We start from the raw sequence: 23,403 nt of genomic DNA on the forward strand, positions 1-23,403 counted from the left end.
ATCGTGAACACATTTGTTTCCAACCTTTCCAAGCATTTTACAAACATAAAATGCTCTTTGCATTTTTGCTGTTGGGGAAGGGAGAGGGGCCGTGGGGATTGCTCCCTGCCCAGAGTGGTGCAGCTCCTGCTGCACTGGGATTTTCTAGCACACTTGGATAACCACAGCTGAGTTTATTGACTTTCCAAGAAGGGAAGGTGGATGGGAAGATTGTCAATGAGAGTCTGTATTTTACCAAGAGCACAAAGATTAAAACTTGCCCCCTCTGTATCCTGTGACCTTGGGCTACATTTAATTGCAATTACCCTGTTCTTTTATGGCCTTTTTGATCTAAGGGTCAGTGTATGAACATGAGCGACTTCCTAAGGTTCCTTTGTACCTTCATCTTCCCACTGTGCAAGTGGAAGGAAACAGAAAGATGAGAAGCCTCATGCTGCCTCGAGGGCTGGGCAAGGTGCAAACTCCTTGCAGCCACTGCTGCTGTCCCTTTTCCATGCCTGAAGTCAATGGGATTGTTCCTGCAGCTCCAGAGGGCAGGGGCAGAGCCTGAGAGAAAATATTCCTCTATTTTCCTAAGCATAATCCAGCCTGTGTGGTGTTGGAGGGGAGAAGGCACAGTGGGGAGCAGGAGAAGGAAGATGCCAACCAGTGCTAAGGGCTTGGGGGGAGAAATATAAAGGGATGGCACCAGCAAATGAATCATTTCATTGCACACATCCTAATTTCAAATATCAGGGAGTATCACTCCACAGGGAGTGTTATGTATTCAAGGCTTTGTTCAACACCATGTAAGGTTTCTCTGTGATAAACCAGGTTTAAAACTGAGCCTTCCCTGGGCTTAGTGATGCCATGGTGGGTGGCATGGAAGAACCACTTTTACTAGAAATAATTAGAAAGTGAATTGGGAGGCTGCTCATGGTTCCATAGTTTTACTGAAAGGAGGAAACTGGTGAGGTAAGGAGCTGAGAAATACTGGTTTGTGATAAAGGACTTCCAGCATTTGTGTACACTAGACTATAGGTGTAAATAAACATGGGAAGTGTTACCTTTTAACTGCTTCCGCCTTTTGTGTGGGCGATAATGTAGAATGTAAAGATATACATTTCTCTTGCTCAGCCCCTTTGTAATGTATAAGGAGGTGTTTATCAGCTTACTACAACTTTCCTGTGTGAAATTTGTATAAACAACCAGAATAATGCCCCAAAAAATGGCCCTTCCCAGCAGGATCACCCAAGTAATGATCTCGTGCACAGCCATCAACCATTCAATGGGATAAATCATGAGAAACCTGGTAAAAGCATGGGATGTCCATATTGCCCCCTAAAATGAGAGGAAATTGGGGTGATTTTAACCTGGGAGAAATGAAAAAGTGAGTCCTTTTTAGTTCTGGAATGGGTGAAGTGAGGAGAAGTTATTGGTATGAGATTATTAGTCACAGAATTATTTAGGGTGGAAAAGACTTTTAACATCATCCAGTCCAACCATTCCCCCAGCACTGCCAAGGCCACCACTGACCCATGTCCCCAAGTGCCACATCCAAAGGGCTTTTAAATCCCTCTAGGACTGGACAACCCTTTTGGAGAAGAATTTTTATGCCATTCTAGATTCCCAGTTATTTTGGATATTTTTTCCTCTGCCATTCACTAATTCAAATCTGTTCCAGTTAAGCTTTGCTCTGCTCCATGTTTGTGCAATGAAATGTTTGTGAAATGAAGTGTTTAAAAAGAAGGGAGAACCAGCAAAGAAGGGACAGTGAGCAAGTTTTGACACGGTGCTCGTGCTTTAACACAGTTATCTTACAGATGAGGGAACTGTGGAGAGCTCTTTGTCCATTACATTTCTGATGACCCAGAAAGCTGGAGCTTATATTGGTTTGCAGCTGTAGGCAAGAGCTTCCTGCCAGCAGAAATACAAGTGGTAATAACATCACTATGCTAAAAAAAAAAAAGAGAAAAATTACTTTCAAGGCTACACTTCTCTGTATGAAATCTGTAAATGAAGTTTCCAGGATGTATAGGTTGCTTTATTAGGATCTGAGTTGGAATGAGCACCCAAATATTTCTCTGCTTTACAGGTGCTGGGGCTGGGTTTGCTGTTTCCTATAGGCCCAGTTGAGTCATGGCCTCTTTGGAGTGTCTTTTTCCTAATCTTTTGTGTGACTTCACTGAAGTAATGATGATTCTACTTACTGTATTACTCATATTATTTCATGTCCAAATTCAACTAGTCGAGACTTGGCTTTACATGGACCTGGATAACTTAATCTAAGGCCCTTCTTTCAGCAGGAGGCTGGGCCAGGTAATCTCCAGAGTTATATATTTCCACCATGTGCCACATATGAAAAGGATACTTTAGGATTATTAATGAAATGTAAATCTTGGGCTCTGCTCATGGATGGGAATTACACTTGGAAATACAAATCTGTGGGATTCAGAGTTCAAAGCCATGGTTCATGCTAGAGCATCCCAAGGATGGAATATGATATTTCCCCACTGTGGACTGTATCTTCTACTTGCTCCACTGCTTTGGGCCTTTACTTCCATTACCTGGCAAGAAACTGGATTGTAAATGCTGGAAAATCCATGTTAAACATGAAGTCAGACTTGAACCGTGGGAGGACAGAGTCGCAGGACAGAACTGTGTTTATTTTTAGTGAGTGGCCAACATTTCCATCCCTTGGGCAGCTGAAGGAACGTCTGAAGGGTCCCACTGGGGGCCACATGACCCACCCACCTCAGAGACACGGCCAAGGGCCAGCCCAGGCCAAGCTCCACAAGGTCCCTGTCGTGGGTGATCGATGTGCATCACCCTGCCTTTGGTCACGGCTTTTAACAAGCTGTCAGAACCTGCTAACGCTGCTTTTCAGGCAATGCTGCAATTTCCTTTCCTGTCTGCAGCTGATGTCTCATAAATACAAGGTAAGTTGGAAATGAAAAGATTAGTCTTGTTTCTGCTGAAGACAGGAACATTTTTAATCTTAATTTCTCACCTACCTTTCATGAAGAATATATTCCCCACGAATATCTAGTTCTCCATCCATCTTTCACTATCTATTACCTACTGGGCTCTAGGCTGAATCATTAAAAAGAAGCAAAGAGAAGAAAATGGGACAATTTTAAATTCTTTTTGACGTCTTGATTAAACAATATAATCACTTTTCTGGGGGAGATTATAAATGCCAACATCTAAATTTATCCGTTTAAGCTTAGATAACCGTAAACTTCTTGATGCCTGAGCACCTTCACACATCTCAGCTATTTTTTAAAGTAAAATATTTCCTGCTCACCTCTACGCTTTGTTCTTCTCTTGTTGTCATACCCAAAGCTGCTGTGCAGAGATTTTAAGCAAGAACAACTGAGGTGGAGAGTGAATCCAGTTTGGATGGCAGGAGCTGTGCTGGATCCCACTGCCCTGAGCTGAGATGCAGATGTGTAAGGAGGGTGTGGGAGATGACACAAGGGCATCTCATGAGCATCACACTCCCATGTAAACCATGCAGAATTGGGGACATCAGGGTTATGAGATAATCATCAGCCACAGTGTGGCCACACAACCAGGGCAGTGACCATCCCTGTGCTGGCACTGCTGAGGGACCTCAGATCCTGGGGTCAGTCTTGGACAAGACAGACACTCGGGGGCTGGAGCATGTCCAGGGAAGGGAACGGAGCTGGGAAGGGGCTGGAGCCCCAGAAGCGGCTGAGGGAGCTGGGAAAGGGGCTCAGGCTGGAGCAAAGGAGGCTCAGGGGGGACCTTGTGGCTCTGCACAAGTCCCTGACAGGAGGGGGCAGCTGGGAGGGTCAGGCTCTGCTCCCAGGGAACAGGGACAAGATGAGAGAAAACAGCCTCAGATTGCACCAGGGGAGGTTTAGGTTGGGTATTGGGGCAAATTTCTTCACCAAAAGAGTTCTCCAGCCCTGGCACAGCTGCCCAGGGCAGGAGTGGAGTCCCCATCCCTGGAGGGATTTAAAAGCTGTGTGGATGTGGGACAGGGGGCAGTGGTGGCCTTGGTAGTGCTGGGGGAAGAGTTGGACTCAGCTTCAAAGGTCTTTTTCAGCCCTGATGATTCCGTGGTTCCGTGCTGGAGTCAGCAGTGGAAGGTGGATGAGCCACAATGGGGTGGCTGTGATGAACGTGCTCAGCAGTGCCTGAGCCCCTGTCCCGGCTCAGGGGGTGTCCAGGGGGGCACTCCCAGAGTTCCTTTTTCAGAATTCAGGGATGAAATGCTCAGGAGGGGAAGGAAACATTCACAGCAGTGAACAAGACACATCAGAGGCTTGGTAATGTAGCTGCTTATGCCTTTTCCCAAAGAGCATGGCAGGTGACTTGAAAGCATAATTTGCTTAATTAAAACAACCTAAGGCAGTGAGTGGGGAAAACTGAGATGGGATCTGGGCTTTGGGAGTGTTGAATGGCCCCAGATGATTACGGACTTCTGTTTCCTTCTTCAACTTATTTATTAACAAGTGCTGAAGTCAGCAGCACGTTTTTAAGGGGTAAATAACTAGACTTTAATTTGTTTCAAGATCTATTTTAATTTTTTGATGCATGTATGTATATTCCTACTCATACTGGAGTAAAATCAGAACAGCTGGTGCTGTGGGACTTTGATGAGCTGCTAGCTGCAATGCAAAAATATATTTTTATTTTAAAAGAAGAGTTCCAGGTATTTGAGATGTTTGTGTATCAAGAAAGTATTGTGGGTCACCTTTAATGTATGAGCCTGGTAATCAAAATGGGTTAATTAGGAAACCTGAAGGCTATAAGTAATGTTTACTTTCATTAACTAAATTGTATTTGAAATGTTATGATGCAGGAATGTGGCCTATGTGGTGCTCTCACCTCATCTTCTGTTTACAGGAAAGTCATCATGCAATAAGCCAAAGTACAATATCTGTGTGTAAATGTAAATACATATATAAAAATATATCTATATCTACATGAACAAGATATAATTAGAGGGAAGCAGTTCCTTACAATATGGAATTTATTGTATAGGAACTTGAGCAGCTCCAGCTGATGCTAATTAACTCTCCACCCTGCAAATGTGTGCAGCAGAACTGGTGGTGAAGACAGGAGAAATATGAAATATGGCACAGGAGATTTTACTTTAGCTTGCACCTGCTAAGCGCAAGGAGCCAAATCTTCAGCTGATGTCAACCAATCAAAATCTCTGCCTGCAGAGGAGTGACGCTGATTTACACCAGCCAAGAATCTGGCCAGGGACGTTACTGGCTTGGCATTATGGATGCAGCAGCTGGTGCTGACTTGTTAAGAACAAAGGACCACATGCCAAAAAGCCCATTAAAAGGAGCTCCTTTGATGTTTCACTTCATCTGGGATAAATTTAAAATGGAGGAGGCTGTCAATTTTCCTTAGTCTAGACATTCTGTGTCATTGGGTCCGTGTCACGCTGCAGTGTGACCTTCATGTGCTGCATCGCCAGAAACTGAGGATTCGATGCTTTCAGATGTTGAAAACTCAGTGAGGAATTGGCAATCCTGTTATGGGTGAGTCTGGAAGATGCTGCCAGCCTTTGAGACAGACCCCAGCCTGTGGGGGGAAATAGCAGTTGTCTCTCTTTATCTTGAAGTTTTAAATTCATTTTTAGAAGGAAGGAGATGCCTCTTTTTTTCTGGAGGGCCCCTTTTGCATTTTTTGGAGTACCAGCTCTTCAGCTTTGCTCTTTGTCTCAAAGGCCTGCTGCCAGTTTCCCCGTCATCTGGTGGGACAAAGGGTGTAGGAGAAGTAAGGTATCAGCATGGAGGGGTATTCCTTGATATTCCATTCCTTTAACCTATTTATTTATTAAATCAGAAGACAGGTGTGGTGACCTCCTGCCCTGTCATACGGAGGCAAGGCCATCCCTACAGATCGTAGGCAGTGATGTCAGCAAGAGGGGAGGGTGATGCTCAGGGCTGTGTGAGCCAAAGCTGGATTTCACTGGCAATGCTCTGATGTCACAGTGACCCTGGCTGAGATCATTTTCCAGTGGAACCAGTTGTTCTTTATCAATTCCTCTGTGGCTTAAGGCAATGAGCAGCCAGAGATGGATGAGTTTTCTTGGGCTTTGTTTCTTTGGGGTTTTCTTGTGGGTGTTTTTGTTTGGTTTTGTGTGTTTAAGGGCATGATCATAAAATAATTTGACTGGAGTTGAAGTTTCCTTCAGGAAGTGCCATTTGAGGATTAAAGGCTCAATTTTCTGTTATGGCACGTAGCAGTGAAGCTGTTGGGCAGAAAGGCCCTTGTTTCTCTAGAAGACAGAAGGATGTCTGCCCTGTTAATGATGTTACAGAACACATTTTTATGAGTGGAACCTATAAATTCCATTTTCCCAAAGATGTTCCTGTTGTGTGAAGATCCAAGTTAAAGTTCAGCATGTGAAAACCGAGACTTTGATTCTTCCACTGTTTTCCATCTTGGTTAGTTTGGACTCCATGATGTTAAAAGTCTTTTCCAACCTACACTGTTCTATGATCCTGTGATTCTGTGACATTTCTGTCTTGAGCTGTCAGAGCTGGTAAGAATGTGAGACAATTTGAAGTGAAAGACTGGAGGGTGCAAGTCACTCGTTAGCACTCTGGGCAAGCAGCAGGCTGGAATACCAGAATCATTAAAATAATGATTAAAAGAGATGGGCTCTGTGGATTCAGTGACTGCATTATGCCACTGGAGTAAAGGGCCTCATTTTCCCCTAATTCACACTTGGTTTAAACTATGAACGACTCTTGTGCAGTCTGTGAAATGAATACTTGGCTCAGCCTGGCTGTGGTAAATTATCAGAAAGAGCTGAACTAGGTGCCTTGGACATGATGAGAATTCCAAGTGGTCCATGCCTTTCTTACCCTGCAAATCACCATTTAAATGTTCTGAATCATCCTGAACATTTTTTTTTTTAAGTCACACTGCATCAGATTACTCCTTGAGTCACTACAATAGTGTCTGATAGCTTCTAGCACGACATCCTGGAAATGCAAACATGGGTTTCTAACTCCGTGGTTTTGGGTTTGTGGCTGTTACAGGGAATGTCTCAAAAGTACAGCAGTAAATTTCAAAGTATTTTTCAATAACTGTTTCCATGGCTCTTAACAATATGAACAGACATCCTCTCACTCTGAGGACCAGTTGCCTGGGAGTGTTGGGTTTGTTAAAGATATGGCTCTGGCACAGCACGGCCAAAAAGGCACAACAAGAAAAACTGAAGATTCGAGGCATGAGCCTAAAACCCAAGACTGATTATCTCAAATGAGAAAATAATTACCAGGTACTTGACCAGCCTCCAAATTATGAAAGGTTTAATGAAAAGGAAATATTCTTTCCTTTCATCCTCTCCCAGCTCATAGGAAGGAAAAGGGAAAAATGTTAGTAAAATATACAAACATTGTAGTCGAGCAGCTGGATACTGGGAGCTCACTGGTGCCAGCAGTCACCTCAAATCGTGTGGGTGGGTTATTAGCTGCCCACTAAAATATTCTGCTGCAGTAATACCTTCTCATGATTCTGAGTCTAAGGTGATGTCCTGCAGGTGCCAGGCAGGAACATTTCCTTTTTGCAGAATCACAGGACCATTAAGGTTGGAAAAAGCCCTCCAAGGTCACCAAGTCCAACACCACCATGTCAACTGAACCACATCACCAAGTGCCACATTTACTACTCTTTGGAGCACTTCCAGGGATGGTGAGTCCACCTGCAAACCCGTTTCTGGGATTAACCACTCTGTCAGTGACGAAATTTTTCCTGCTGCCCAACCTGAACCTGCCCTGGCACAACTGGAGGCTGTTAAATACAGGGTTTTGCTGGTGCAGCCACGGCAAACCCTTCTTCCACCAAAACTCTCCACGGCAGCTGGAGTAGTGGCACATCCTGTGCTGAGCAGCACATGGGTACCCATTCTCTCCCTGGAATAAGTGGTGTTCCCTTGTTTGGCACCAAGGGAGAAGGTCAATTAACTATTTGCAAAGTGCTTCGAGAAAATAAATTGCCCTTCAGCACCGAGAGGCTGATTGTTAGGGGCTGGTGATTAGCTGGGTTTGGGATTGTTTGCTCTGAAGTCACTGCACTAATTTTGCCCAAAGCCTTCCGTAAACAAGCTGTTTCTTGACGTTAAGAAGCTTTTCCTTCTTTGGACTGATTATAGGTTTGAAGCCTAGCAGCTCTTAGGTACACTTTCTGTTTTAAATGATTACAACTTTCTACAGTCAAATATTAGCTTTTGACAAAAGAAAGCCTCTTCCTTCTAAGAAATGTGGCCACAGCTGTCAACATGGTTTAAAAAAAAACCCAAAAGAGGTAGCTAGGAAAAAGAGAAGCTTTTTTATTAGAGATTTTTTTTTTAATTTAGACTTTTAGTTTGAGGTGTTATTGTTATAGCTGAGATAATTAAGCTTTATCCCCACCAGGCAGGATCATTTGAAGAAGCATTAATACAGGTGCATTGACACATTCATTGGGAGGAAGGGGCTGGCTGAGCCTCTCTCTTCAAGTCAGCAAAGTTACCTTGACTTTGGATCTTGACAGTTCTGGGAATGGAGCTGAGGATAGGGCTCAGCCCTGCCTCTCAGGATCCAGCGCCAGGTTTTTATTGAAAGGTGACTCAAGACTTGTTAAACATCACATTTTGACCAGGGAGCATGGGCAGAGCTCCATTACCAGGAGTTCAGGTAGTTTCCATGGATGTTAATGCTGAACAACAGCTGATGCTGCCTCTTGCAAACAAGTCATCTGACAAGCATCAGGAGGCAGTTTGGGACAAAAGCCTCGTTGCTGGTCAGCAGGAATTTTAGCCAAAACATCTGAATTTCATAGCACCCCTGGCCAACTGCAGCTCATTGACTGATTACAAGTGATGCCTTTTCCTCGGCAGCCATCTGAAAAATAAGTTCTCCGTCCTATCTTGCATCCCTTGACAAACCCTGGCATAACTAATAATGCTGTCATGGCTCTCAGTGTTTCCACTTCTCTGGGTTACCAGGCTGTTGAGATGATGTGCTCTGTTTGCTCATATCTAAGATTGCGTGGCTCAGCTGTGCCAAGCCTTGATTCATGATAAGGATTGAGCCATCAGTCTTTGTCAGGCAGAGGTTGGAGTCTTGGTTGGGATTATGGATGGCTGCTTGAGGCACATGTGGGTCTGTACAACTGGATCTAAGCCTTGAAAGAGGCAGAAGTTTCTTACATTTAAGGAATGTTAATTTCTGCTCCTCTCTGCTTGGGGTATTGGCAGCATCAGCTCCCAGCACGGAGGTCTGGGAGAGCTCAGCAGCTCAGGATGTTGGGCTTTTATTAAATTAAAATAAACCCCCCAGCAGGTGGTCTGTAATGTAAAGCCTACCTCCAGTGCTGATGTCTGATCTCATTAGGGACACACAGGGAATCAACCCTGAGTGTCCCCTCCCCAGCCACCTCTCAGGCTGACTTGGTGGCCAGGGAGGATTTGCAGCCCTGCCTCTGCTAAAATGAACTTTGGCCAGTTTCAAAGAAGCACTGTGTCACAAATCAACAAAAATCCACACTGGAACACTGGGAAGAGTGTTATATGCAAGGATGAAAAGCTGAATTATCCTGCTGTAAAGTGAAATGGGGGGAAAAAAAGCAGTAACAATGGAACAGGGGATGTTTGCCTGGATTGTGTGTGTCTCAAGGAAAGGCAAGTTTAACCTGCTGTAATGCAGGGTCACTTCCCGTTAGCAAAACCCCCTGAAGGGAGAGAGGGGGAAATGTAAAAAGATACTTTACAGTAAAACAATATACTTATTTTACTCTGAGATCAAGGATTCTTTTTTATTTTTAAAGGAGCTTTTGAAAACCTACCCTTGGTTTTACAGAATATTTTTAACTCCTCCAATATCGTATGGTTTTCACTAAGTCATTATTTTAAAATGGAGCTGTTGTCATCTTTCTTGCACAGGGCGAGAATGACTCTTCTCCAGATGTAATTATGACTTTGTTCCTTAAATTTTCTCTTACAAGCAGCTGAACTTTTACAACTACAATCTATACTGGCTGAATTTTATTAATGGAGTCATTCTGCTTTCTGTTTCTTTGAGCTTTGCTCTCCCATATCTCCCAAAGCATTACACTTACATGTCTTTGTTCATTAGTTTTAAAGCCTTTCCTCGGCTGGAATAATAGAAAAAACATCTATTTCTGGTCATCCAGTTGCAATTCTGACTATTCTCAGTGGGGCATATATATTTCAAGTTGGGTTGGTGGGGATTTAGATATACAATTCCAGATAGCCTTAATGAGAGTAACAGTCCTAATTCCCCGCTCAGAATATTAAAAACTGGTCCAGGGTGTAGAGAGTGAAATGCTGTGATCTTACCTTTAAGTACCTTTGCCTTGTTCTTTTTTTTTTATTCCTAAATATCATTTGCATCTGCGTTCGTTCGTTAAAGTAATTGAGAGCTGCTTTGAGGGTGAGGGAGTTGATTTTTGGAGCCCCTGTCTGGTTTGCTTTGCTGTGTTTTCCCGGGGATTGGCTGCACCTGGGTGCACCTTTGGAACAGAAAGGTTAATTCAAGAGGGAGCTGGAAGAAAGAGTTTAGCAAATTGACTCTGTTATTATTCTGATTGCCTTCAGTGTTAGACAAGAACAAGACGCACCTTTTTTATTGCCTTAATTAACTACCACCAAAAAAAAAATCCCCACCATGCTGTGAATCTAATAAGGATTAAGATTTAGTTAGAATATTAGAACCAGACCCACAAGGAAGATACTTTTCATGCAGGAAGGACATGTTGATTTTGTTCCTGAACTTCATCAGGAATCGTGGGGTTTTTTTAATTCTTTCTCAAGGCAACCTTTTATCATAAAATGCTAAGAAGCATCCATCCCCTATGCTAAGTTTAGGCCCCATTCTTAGTTTTGTTCATGCACTCCTTTTCCTTCTCTCCTAATCCACATCTTCACAGGGATCCCCCAGACCTTGTGGGGAGGATGCCACTGGTGGCTTTTCTTTTAGCAGGGAAGTGGTGCAGACAGAAGGGAAGGTTTTCTCCATTTGGACAATGTGTAAGAAATTTCCTGGAGCTTAATTGTCCATTCTTGAAGGTTCCTGTACTTACACTTGGAAGCCAATATCCATGGATAGCTAGTCTGGTAGTTAGGAGTAAATGGAGTGTGAATACTCCAGGCAGCTCTTCTTTCTTGTGCTCAGATCAATATTCTGAGTTAGGGAGGAGAGATGTGACTTGGAGTCTTCTCCTTCCCTCACTCTGGTCGCCACTGTTTTACCCGTCTCCCTTACAGCCCATTTGGACCCCTCTGGTGATTCCTGCTGATTTTGGGGGGCCCAGCAGCAGCAAATGGTCTCTTCTGGGGATGCAGCCACGGTTTGAGCAGTTTGACAGTGAAGCTGTTTGGCTTCTCAACACACATTTGCTGCACAGACCATTTCTTGATATGAAGGCAAATTATCTCCCACTGTGCTGCTGCCATGGATGAGTAGAAACTCTTTTCTCCTTTCCTCTTTCTTCTCTTCTCTGTTTACTGCTGGCCAGTAAACTATTTTAATTTAAAAGGTGATTTAATGAGATGATCTGTTTTCCATTCAAGTTCTTCCTCGTGGCTTAGCTCCCCTCCTTTTTCCCCCCTCTATCCGTCTGATTTCTTGGCTGCCTGAGTGAAAGGACTTTCTCCCCTGCTGCTCTGCAGTTTCTCAGTGCTACCTGCTGCTTTCTTCATCTTCTCCTACCCCACTGCTTGTTCCTACCTCCTCCCACAGCCACCCTTTGAGTCCATGACCCCATTAATCTGCCCCAGTGTTTTTCCCCCTCTCTGTGCCATCAAACATTTTTGTGTGACTGCAGGAATTAGATCAGTCAGGGAACGAAGGAACAGGTCCCTGGATATGCATGAGCTCTGAGAGGATGCACAGAATTGAGTCTGTCCATTTTCTTGAGAGCATTTGCATCAAAATTATTTCCATCTGAGAAAAGAGTTTGGTTGTGACAAAAGATAAGGGAAATATTTGCAATGTATGAAAAGCAAGGAGAAAAATAAGTTCTGTCAGAGAGCAGGAGAGCTTGGATGCTACCCCAGAGTCCGGGAACTCTGTGTGCACCTCCCAGCTTTGACCAGATTTTCTGTAAGGCTGTGAAATTACTGTGGATGGGTTCATCTCAATGAATTTAATTAAAAATGAGGGTTGCTTGTGCTGATCTTCAGGGATCCCTCACTTAGCGGGAGCTGACTCCTTCTCACTGGATGGACAGTTACAGAAAGGAGATTCAGCTGTTATGGTTGGAGTCGATGATGTCAGAGGGCTTTGCCAACCTAAACAATTCCGTGATTCTGTGCTCCAAACTCTGATCTACAGGGAAAGGGAAAACCAGTAAATGCTGTATCTTAATGCCTCTGATTTCCTCAGAAATACTGGATAGTCAAAAAGAGACATGAGCCAGTCAGGTCACTAAAATGCATAAGAGATGATAATTTTGTGGAAAAGAGTATTTCTTATCTCTTGTGGGTAGATTAAGGATTGGGACAGTGAACTGAAAACTTCTCGCACGGCAGGATCTGATTTTAGTGAGTGACTTTGAGATAAGGAAGTGTCAAACACAGAATCATAGAAACACGGAATAATTTAGGTTGGAAAAACCCTTCAAGATTGTCGAGTCCAACCATCACCCAGCACTGCCAAGTCCATCGCTGACCCATGTCCCCAAGTGCCACATCCACAAATTCTTTAAATCCCTGCAGTGCCATCTCACCCTTTGTCATGGATTGGCTCAAAGGAGAAAAACATTTCTAATCTTCACTCTGTTCTCAACCAAGACATGGGAAAGAAGTGTTTAGAGAGGGGCAGATGGGAATAAGCAGAAAAAGGAATTGTGTTATATCTGCTTTTAAAAAAGGAAACAAGAAAAATGAAGGAACCTCTACAAGGGCCTGGAGTGACAGGACACAGGGAATGGTTTCCCAGTGCCAGAGGGCGGGGATGGATGGGATATTGGGAAGGAATTGTTCCCTGGGAGGGTGGGCAGGCCCTGGCACAGGGTGCCCAGACAAGCTCTGTCTGCCCCTGGATCCCTGGCAGTGTCCAAAGCCAGGCTGGATGGGGCTTGGAGCAGCCTGGGACAGTGGAAGGCGGGTGAAATGAGATGGTCTTTAAGATTCCTTCCAACCCAAATCATTCCATGATTCTAGGATTTAAAATTGTTTAAACCTCATCAAAATCATAGTTACGGATTCACCAGTGGCTGTGATGAAAACCGAGTTCTAAAAAGTTTTGGGATCAGGATTTTAACCCCTCTCCAGTGGAGTGGTTGCCTCAGAAGCATCTCCCATCCCCAATATTTCCAGTGCCCCATTCTGGCTCTGTGCAAAGTCACAGCAGGAACCAGCACCCAAAGGTCCAACTTGTACGCTTTGCCATGAAATTGTTTTGATGAGAAGGACATTGCTCAACACCTACAACTGCAGGATCCTTCCATGCCAATAAAACTTATGTGGACAAGAGGACTGAGGGGAAAAAAATATTCCCATGTTATGGGACTTGGAGTTGTTTTTCTGTTTTTCACAGGAACACCAATGCTGTTGGGAAGCAGGAAGAGGAACAGCACAACAGCCCCTGGTTCTCTTCCAGATGCAGCCTCCAGAGAAGCCATTGCTGCTGCTACTGATGGCTCATCCAACAGGGCAGTTCCCTCCAAAGACACCTCCAAATCCAAAGAGATCCAAGCACAGGGTGTCCTGAAACCAAAAATGCCTGTCTCCGACAGTGTATGCAACAGAAAAGCGTCATCAAGAATCCTCCGGGAAGAAAACATTCACAGGCAAAAGCAGCTCCTAAAAAGTAAGGTACAAATCCTACTGTGGTTGTCAGGAATATGGTTTCAATAATAAGATGAGGTCAGTCTCAAAGAAAAGAAGTGAAATAATGGAAAGTCAGGCCATTTTTGTCCAGCTTTAAGTGCTGAGCGTTGAGTCATCTGGTGAGAGATCAATCAGCTAATCTGACTGTATACATTGCTATGGTTAATAGAAAACAAGATTTAAATTACAAAGATAGGCTTAGATTCCCAAGAAAATCTTGAAAAAGCATTAAAATTGCAAAGTCAAGCAGCCCCAGACCGATCAAGTAACACCAGAACTGAGGTTATTTTTACAGCCTTGTTCTGATACCTTTCTTTCTCTCCCGCAACTTTTTTTTTTGACGCAACAACCTGAACTATGATTATCAACAAGGTTTCAGTGTGTAAAACATAATTTCTTTGGGTTCAGCAGTGTCTGGGATGTCTTACTTGCAACATTTATTCTCACAGCTAAAATGCAGGTGACACCAGCAGCTGCATTCAGGCACCAGGTATTTTTGCAGAAGATGACTGAGATTAATTTGGGTTTAGTATGAATATGTCTGTGAGAAGTTTATTCCTTAAAAATGTTCTCATGGTCATAGAACCTTTTTTTCTTACAGCTGTTTTTTCTGAAGAGAATTTTTTTGTAGAAAGGTAGGCAAAACTTTGTCATCATTGAGCATAAAGCTACTGAATGTCATACATTTCGAAGCCTAAATGCTGTTTTCAGTGCCTGAAGTTAAATCATGGCATTCCCCTAACTGGAAGTGACTTTGTTTTACAAAAGTGAAGCATCCACTGAGATCTGGCAAAGCCCAACTTAATCCACACCTCTGTAAACCTGGCTTAGGGAGGAATTTAATTTCATGTTCACAGGTTTCAAGGTTTATTCCAAAATGTTGGTGAGAACAGTGTTAGGGAGGAAATACAATTCAGGCTTTTATAAGGCAAATGTACCCTACACAGATCTTTTTAATATGTTTTTAAGTACAATATAATATGTACAATATGTGATAAAGAGGAAAATATTTTAAGTTTATTGTAACCAAAAATTGAAATAAAACAGTAACGGGCTTTATTCCCAGATATTTAGTTCTAGAAATCAAATTATTTGGCAAGGAAGGAGCACTCCAGTGTGACTTTTCAAAATAGTTCATATGGAAGTTCCTTTGTTATTTTGGATTCGTTCTGTCCTCTGAATGAGAATCTTGTCAGCTCTGATTTTTGAGCACACAGCCTCTTTTGGTCCTAATTTGTGCAGGGAGTATCAGTCAGTGAGCATTAAAACTTAATTATAAGTCTAGAAAATAATCTCTTTCTCTCAATGTGAATTGACAGCTTTCATAATAATACCCTAGAATGCACAATAACCTTTTGTTGATTATTTTTTTCATGGAGTCTTTCCACTGGCTAATGGATATATAGGAATGACAGAAAGCAAACTGGATTGTAAACAAAGGGGAAAAAAAACGGTGGTGCTGATGAAAGTCTCAGTGTGGTCAAAGGGAAATGATTTGTGGTTAAAGCCCATAACAATCTGGTATTTTCTGCAATAAATGGGAATGAACTCCAACTGCAGGTCACAGCAAGATATCCCTGGATTTCTGTGGGGCAACTTGTGGGAAAGGAGCACCAGCAAAGAGAGCTGAGCGCCCAAGAGGTTTAATTGTGATTGTGAGGGCTGGATAATGCGAGAGGAGCTCTGGGTGTCACAGGGCAGCAGGGAGCACCCACCACTAGATCTGATCTCCTCTGCCTAATGAGGCCTGTTAATAACAGCCTGGCTTTCTTATTTCAGGAACTGCCCTCTCTGTCTAATGAGGTGGAGAACCCAATAAAAAATTAGCCATGCACTCCTAATGAACTTTTAAATCTCTCCAAGGTGATTATGAATTCTGTGGTTCGAGGGACAGAACAAAGGAGCTCAAGGCACAGGACGAGTGGGAGCGAGGCAGGAGGGTGACACTGTCCATGGTGCCACTGTCCAGGGTGCCACTGTCCAGGGTGACACTGTCCAGGGCTCGCTCTCCAGGTGTGACTTGGGAAAAAAACCTGCTCACCTGGCCAGGATCCAGCTCCCAGCTGGAGAAAACACCATGGACACTGAGGGTAACGCATATTTTTTTTTCCTTTTTCCCTTTTTTCCTGCCTATTTTTACGTTTTTTTCCTTTTTTCCTTTTCTCTCTTTTTTCCCCCATGGATGGTGTTTGCTTCCTGGTAACTGACTGAGGGCCTAAGTTCACATTCCCTCGATTTTTTTTCTCCTTTCCAGTGAAGTTTTGGCAGTTTGTATCCACTGCCAAGACTTGCTTGGTTGTCTGGTTGTCCAGGCTCCCCGTTTGGAGCTGCAGCTGCTGTTCCTGTGGGGGAACTCGTTCGGAGTTTGGGGATTTACAAATTCCCAGTTCCCCAAATGTCTGGCGCTTCCAGCACCAGCTGTAGGTGTGGACATGGCCCAGGTTGGTACCAGGCTCCAGCAGCAGATGGACTTTCCTGCCTTTTCCTCCAGCATATATTGCAGACCCATCTCTGCTCCTGTCTTCTGTCCTAAGACATTCCTAAATGTTGAAGCAGCCTTTGACTGGGAAGTGTTTTGTTTCTGGATCAGCCATGGAGGGATCTGACAATCTAAATAAACAGGAAAGAACTGTCGGTGACGAGTTGCTTCGGTGATGGGGTGAGAAAAGGAAGTGGGCAAAACATCAAGAACTTGAATTTGGATGCAAAAATATGTAATTCAAAACCTAGATGTGTATAAACCTTGTAGGACTAGGGGGAATGGCTTCCCACTGCCGCAGGGCAGGGATGGATGGGATTTTGGGAAGGAATTGTTCCCTGGCAGGGTGGGCAGGCCCTGGCACAGGGTGCCCAGAGCAGCTGGGGCTGCCCCTGGATCCCTGGCAGTGCCCAAGGCCAGGCTGGACATTGGGGCTGGGAGCAGCCTGGGACAGTGGGAGCTGTCCCTGCCCATGGCAGGGGGTGGGATGAGATGATTTGAAGGTCCTTTCCAACCCAATCCCAAAATCATTTTCATCACTTTAATAATCTCTTCCTGAACTCAGCCCTATGCCCATCACACTTTTTCCTTTGAACTACATGAGAATGAAGCAGTGTCTCTGTTCCCTTTAGGAAGCCCTGGAAATCCACAACCCTCAGTTCATCTCTCGCTCCCAGAAGAGGCTGAAGAGGCTGGAGCACATGGTGCAGCTGAGGAGGGCCCAGCAGAGGGACGCTCCTCCCAGCGCCCCCGCAGCGCTCGTTCGCAAGCTCTCCACATCCACTGCCAGCAGAAAGAAGCACTTCACCATCCCCGACCCTCTCAGTGGTGAGTTGTGACCAGCAGCAGGTCTGTGGCTGCCTTTGAAATCCTGTATGGAATTGCCATATCAAATTTGGGAAGAGACACAGGAGCGGCTGTTCCTGGCTCACCCTCCAGCATCTGTCCAGATGCTGCTGGCAGGAAATCCCAGCAGCTCAGAGATGGATTAGTGAGGATGAGGAGCTTTCTGTGCTCTGTGGCAGCTGGGAGAGACCTCCTTGGGGACTTCTTGTCACTGTCACATGCAGTTGTGTTCTTCAGGATGGAGCAGTTGCTGCTGGCTGTGGGGGTGATGGCAATAAATGGAATTCATCCTCTCCCAGCTCACAGAATGACCAGTTTGGGGACAGAGGTGACAGCAGGGAGGCAGGTGGGATTTGGGATAGGAGCCCCAGCTTCAGGTGTGGCCTTGCCACTTGCCTCAGAAATCCCAGGGCTGGGAAAGAGCGCTGGTCTGCCCAGCCCTGCTAAATCAAGGTATCCAAACTCTGTGATTTCCTAATTGAAGCTGATGAGGTTGTGACAAACAGCCTCAACCCTCAGTGAGGGACCCCCTTCTCTCCCTCACAGCCCATACCACACCTCTGTAAATGTTATCTAAGCACAAGATGTTAAACAAATTGCTTTTCTTTTTCTTTTCATTTTTCTTTTTTTTTTTTAATTGCCATCTGGATGTTAATTAATTCAGTTGACTAAAGAACAAAGATTTATTTGATTGATTGGCATTCCTCTTTACATCTTGGTTTTAAATCGGTGCCTGCTTGAAGATACATTATTCTACTGAAAAGCAATTTAGTTGAAAAGATTAAACAAACTAGAAAAGACACCTGGAGGATGCAGGTGTGGGAATATTTGATGTCCTCAACCCTGGGAAACACAAAGAGGTTTTTGGCTCCGTGGGGATTGACGATGGGTGCAGGAGAGGTGGGTGCAGCCCCATTTCAGGGTTCTTGGAGATGCCTGGAGAATTCCACCTTCCAGTGGTGCTGTGACAGGGTCTGTCCTACATCAGAGACCTACTGGGTTTTTATAGTGAGAGCTAAATAAACACAAGGAAACACAGCACAAAGCATGAATTCTATCTTAAAGACTCAATAGAATTAATTCACCATTTCAATTATCCAAGTTAATTTACCTGGAATCAGATCTCTCAGGGCTGTGCAGTGTGAGGACTCACGAGCTCTGCCAGCAGCAGTGGCACAGACCAGGAGTTTGTCATCTGTCTTAGAGGAAGTGGCAAAAATCTCCCCCTTTTTTCTGATCATCTTTGAAGGTCCCCCAAACCACTCTCAAATACCTTAGGAAAAGAAAAAAAAATGAAAGACTAAACCTATTTCTCCTGAAATTATAATGAAATTTTAATCTTTCTGCTTGTTTAATGAGTAATAAAATCACAATATTGAAATATATTCATTAATTATTGAAGTTAATGACTATTTCCGTCTTTTGGTAGTTAGTCATTAAAGGTAAATTTGTCTAAAGAGAATCTTTGGTTTCTGTAACTCACCTGCCTTTGTGTAGCCACATGTGGTTTTCTGTTTGTGAGATGTTAATATCTTTATAATGACAGGAGTGTCCCATGTCTGTTATTGAAGCAGAACTGGAGTTAACACTGGAAATCCAAGATGCCTGGATAAAGCATAGCCCTGTAGGCTGCAGTACAGAGGGCTCTGGAGGACTGTGCTGAGCTTGCTCTGAGTCCTGGCAATTGATCTTTTAGGATTTGTGGGGGTGGATGCTGCTGTGCAGCAGGATTGGTATCATCTGTGAGACCCAGAGTGGGGGATTTTTTTTTTTCCTCACCCAGGGCACTGGATGTCTCTGTGCTTCTGATGTCGCTGCTGATGACATCCATTTATTGCTGATGGATCCATTTATAGGGAATCTACCAGCAAATCTCTTAGTGGAGAAAGGATGCTCCATCCCCAGAAAGCCTTGGCACAGGCAAAGTCTTCATGGAATGGTTTGGGTGGGAAGAGACCTTAAAGATAATTTCATTCCACCCCCTGCTGTGGGTAAGGACACCTTCCACTATCCCAGGTTGCTCCAAGCCCCATCCAGCCTGGCCTTGGACACTTCCAGGGATCCAGGGGCAGCCACAGCTTCTCCATTCTCTTAAGAAATCTCTGCCAAATGCAGAGATTCCCTCCCACAGCTTTCCTGCTCTCAGGAATCAGGCTGCTCCTTCACAGCAACACCCCCTGGAACAGCATTGGAAGTTGGAGGGTAAAAGGATGACCTGGGAACGTGCTTAAGCGTTCAGGCTTGTATTGATGGCACCTCTGGGTTCCAGGCTGTGATCTTGTGGTTGTTTGTTGATCATTTCCTTCCTTTCTTGGTTTTTATTTTTTTTTTCTTTCCCTTCTCTTTCCTGATGTCTTAGGATTTGTGGAGGTGAAGCTCTTCACAGCTCTGAGGTTCACAGGGCTCATTGCCAGCACACCCTCACACATTTTCCAAAGGGCTTTTTCCCAGGAGCAGGTTGGTTGATGGGTTTAATTTCCACTGACCCTGCCAGAGTGACCCTGAGGATGGATCAGAGCCCAAGGCTGGGCAGCCGGAGCAGGTCATGAAGCACACTTAGCTCAAGCACTGACTGTAACAGCAGTTATCCAACTAATTCTCCACCTCAAGAGGACATTCCCTGCCCAGTTCCCTGTGTGCCCACACAGGAGGGTGGCCCAGGGTGGGGAGAGGTGGGTGCCTGCTTTTATTCAGGTGGAAATGGGGCCTAAACTGCAGCCCGAGGTGTTTTGTTGAGTTTGCTGCACTTATCTCTCTCTGAAATAAGCTTGGTACCTGTGCTTCTCTCTGGTCTTGCAGCTTTTATTCCAATGAAATAATTTACACCCAGAGCAAAGACCTGCAGAGATTTTTCTCTCTCCCAGAGAGATTATTCTAGCAGCCTAAAACATCTTTATTGATAATATGAAATTATTGACTAGCAGGGTTTCCCCATGTTTTGACAGTGTTGTTACAACCTTAGTTCCTTGTAAGAGTAAGAAATAATTGGCATTCAACATCATTTCCATATAAATACCAACATCTGTGCAGTTCTCATTTACCTTCCCGTGCTCAAAACCCCGAGTTGTTTACCAATTTTTAATTGTCCTTCACGAGTGGGGTTTTACGAAGCACTGAAAGTAATCTCAGGAAAATGAAAATGTTTATCCTGCACAAGATTTTATCATCACAAGAGCTCTTTGAAGGCACAGAACCTGCAACTCTCAGGCAGCCTTTGTGCTGTGTAATGGGTACTGCTAAATTTTGAGAGTGCTAATTAGCCCAAGATAGACAACTCTGCTGTTGACTGTGTCGAACAAATTAGAGATCCCACTGTGACGAACTGAATAGAAACAATGTTCAAATAACTGCATTTAAATCTCCAAAACCCATAATGTAATTACTGCAGTGACAGGACTACCAGCTGTTTATAGGCCTTTAAATCTGCATAATGAACAGCCCTGTGATCTTGGTGTGCACCGGCACTTTTGGAGGTTTTACACAATTCCTCAGGCACATTTGGGGGTTTTTTCCCTACCTTCCCTTTTCCTGCCCTTTGAGGGGGTGGTGGTTCAGTGAAATTGGCCATATAAGTTGAAGGTTTTCCTTCAACCCCACAGTCGGACCTGCTGAGTTCCTCTGGATTTGCATCCAAACCCTCTGTCTTTAGTAATATCTTGGAAACAATTTATATCTTTTCAGTCGTGCTTCTAAACCTTCCCCAAAAGTTTTTTTTTGGAACTGCAGGAGCCTGGAGGGCGAGGATTGCTGTTTGCTTGGGTTTTCCAGGGGTGGGTTTCTCCCCTGTGCCAGGGAGGTTTTTATTTGGACTGAGGGAGGAGAAGGTGGCAATCAAGGAATTTGCAATAATCCTGCAGCCACTCAGGTGTATTCTTGTGGTCTTCACACTGGTGCTTGGCTGTGACTTGATTTGGGTCCTTTTCCAGGTCCCTTTTCCCCATTAAAACTTTTAATAGTGCCACCCATTCTTTTGGTCTTTTTGGCTGGCAGCTCTGAGTAAAGCCTAAGCTGCAGTCAGGTAAAGAAATTAGGGAGAGGAATGACCTGTTCTGAAGATATTATTAAACTCATATTAATTCTGCCCCACCTTCCTCAATAACTGCTATTTTTGGGGAAAAAAAGTGCTTTTTAAGATTATATGCTGTAATGAAATTAGAAAGATTTAGGAAGGCCAGGTGAGATGCTCATTTTTTTATTTTTTTTATAAAATCCATGAATATATAAGTATCATTTGGATAGAGAGGACTGAAATCTCCAACATCATCCCCAAAATTAATTTCATATGAAAATGTTTTCATAAACCTCTCAACATTACTGCTTTTTAGAGATATTAGTGCTGTTTTCCATAAAGACTGAAATATTGAGGAGGGGCAGAAGGCCCAGTAGTAGCAGGAGAGACCTGAACAGCTGGAAAACCTGGGAACCACCTTCCTGTGGGTGCTCTTGGGGCAAGGAGCACTTGTGAGCTTCAGGATTTCTGTGGGGTGAGCAGGAGCCCAGGCAGCCTTACCCTCAACCCTTTAACTCATGGATTATTGCATTTTGTATAAATAACACCAAACCCTCATGTCCTGAAGCAATTCAGTGCATGAAGTCACTGACAGAGGATGTGCAAAGTCTGGGCAGCGCCCCTGGGTGCAGGCACTGCTTTACATTCCCTGGATGAATTCCCAGGAAAATCCTATGGGCATGCCGAGCTCAACATCACCTCCACATCTATCTTAGATTCAATGCTGATTTATTTTTTAGGGGACTGTTGATTTAAAAACCCCCAGTGTTTAAAAATATGTTCTGTGTCCTAGGATTTCTCTGGGCAAATGGGTTTTTGGTGAATTATTTTTTCAGTTCACTAAAAAAGCAGATAAATCAGAGAACTACCACCAGCAGTGCTTTGCTTTTCACACACCCTCAAAGGCACATTTTAGCTCCTACCAAACTTTGGGAATTCACATTCATGTTAGAAGAAAACGTGTCTATATTCTCTATATTTTGATGAATTTTGTCACTGTTTTACTCTTCTAAGTGCTCCAGTGATTTAGTGGTAAATAGGAAGTCAGGGGCTGCTTCCAACACAATCATTTTATCTGTTCTCTGTCTAAATATTTACTGACTTCCCAAGCAGGAGAGTTACTCATCCTCTTGGAGGTGCAGTTTAGCATTAATTACAATATATTACAAGGACGACCCATTTACATTCATTTACAGCTTGCTGAGGTGGAGATGTGAGACCACTTGTAAATGCCAGAAACTCAGGAGTTTCACAGGGTTTCAACAAAACACCAACGAGGTGATTCAGTCCTCTCTGTCTAAGCCTTTCTTTAGCTGTGGTGCATCCCTGGAAATGCTGAAGGTCTGCTCTGAACTCCCTTCTTTCCCTTCAGTCACAACGGTTGTCTCCAAAAGTCCTCCAAGGCTATGAAATCTGATAAGGAGCTTTGATAAGGAACTGCTAAAACACAATTTAGAAGCCTATCAGCTTGGGGAATTGTCCACCTCGTGGCCCATTTGATCTTTACTTGGTAGGAAAGGGCTTTAATTCAGGTCTCCACGATGAGCTTGGCAGGTTGTTACAGCTGCTCTTCCCCTTTGAAATGCACTTTCTTCTCGGTGTGAGGATTAACAACTATCTAAACGCACACACGCCTTTTATTTTCTCATTTCTACCCCTTTTTTATTTACTTCTCATTTAACTTTTGAATCCTAATCCTACAATCCATCAAGGATTAGCCTTATTTCTGCTTGATGTTTGCATGTGATTTTTCTTCTCGTAAATAGCAAGCTGGGAGATGCTGCAGGAATGTTTAGCCATGAGAATTAACCTCGTGGCTCCACGCTGCTTCACAAAGGGCATTTTTAGAACTGAGGTGGATTTATTATTTTCTTGAAGGATTCTCCCCAGAGTCTCTTTTGAATCCATCCCTTCAAAGCCCTGCACAGCCACGTATCTTGTTCCAGGCAGAACCACGGCAGGGATGGGTCTGATGCCCTTCTGTGCCAGCAGGAGAGGATTATTCTGGAGCAACAGCACCTGCACAGCTCCCAGCCTCTGTGCTGCTTCCCAGAAATTGAAAACAGAGGCCACCCTGTCTTAGGGACTTGTAGGAAAAACACAGATTAGTTTATCAGGCTGTATGGGATAGGAACTGGGTCTGCAAATCTCTGGATGGGTTTTTCCTGTTCTGGTGGCTACACAAAGAGGTCTGGAATGTAAAAGTGTCATCATGCCCCATCCCTGGAAGTGTTCAAAGCCAGGTTGGACAGG

At 44.0% G+C, this 23,403-nt stretch overlaps 1 protein-coding gene across 1 annotated transcript in view; it reads left to right on the top strand.

Annotated features, from left to right (window-relative positions):
- Nucleotides 1-23,403, top strand: part of C8H10orf90 (chromosome 8 C10orf90 homolog) — a 58,159-nt gene that overhangs the window by 31,172 nt on the left and 3,584 nt on the right. Inside the window, exons 4-6 of the mRNA XM_048311736.1 lie at nucleotides 13,524-13,796; nucleotides 15,680-15,906; nucleotides 16,928-17,123. Of these exons, the coding sequence (XP_048167693.1) occupies nucleotides 13,524-13,796; nucleotides 15,680-15,906; nucleotides 16,928-17,123 (696 nt within the window). The remainder of the gene's footprint in view (nucleotides 1-13,523; nucleotides 13,797-15,679; nucleotides 15,907-16,927; nucleotides 17,124-23,403) is intronic.

The sequence above is a fragment of the Corvus hawaiiensis genome, chromosome 8, assembly GCF_020740725.1.
Source record: "Corvus hawaiiensis isolate bCorHaw1 chromosome 8, bCorHaw1.pri.cur, whole genome shotgun sequence".
Classification (NCBI taxonomy): domain Eukaryota; kingdom Metazoa; phylum Chordata; class Aves; order Passeriformes; family Corvidae; genus Corvus; species Corvus hawaiiensis.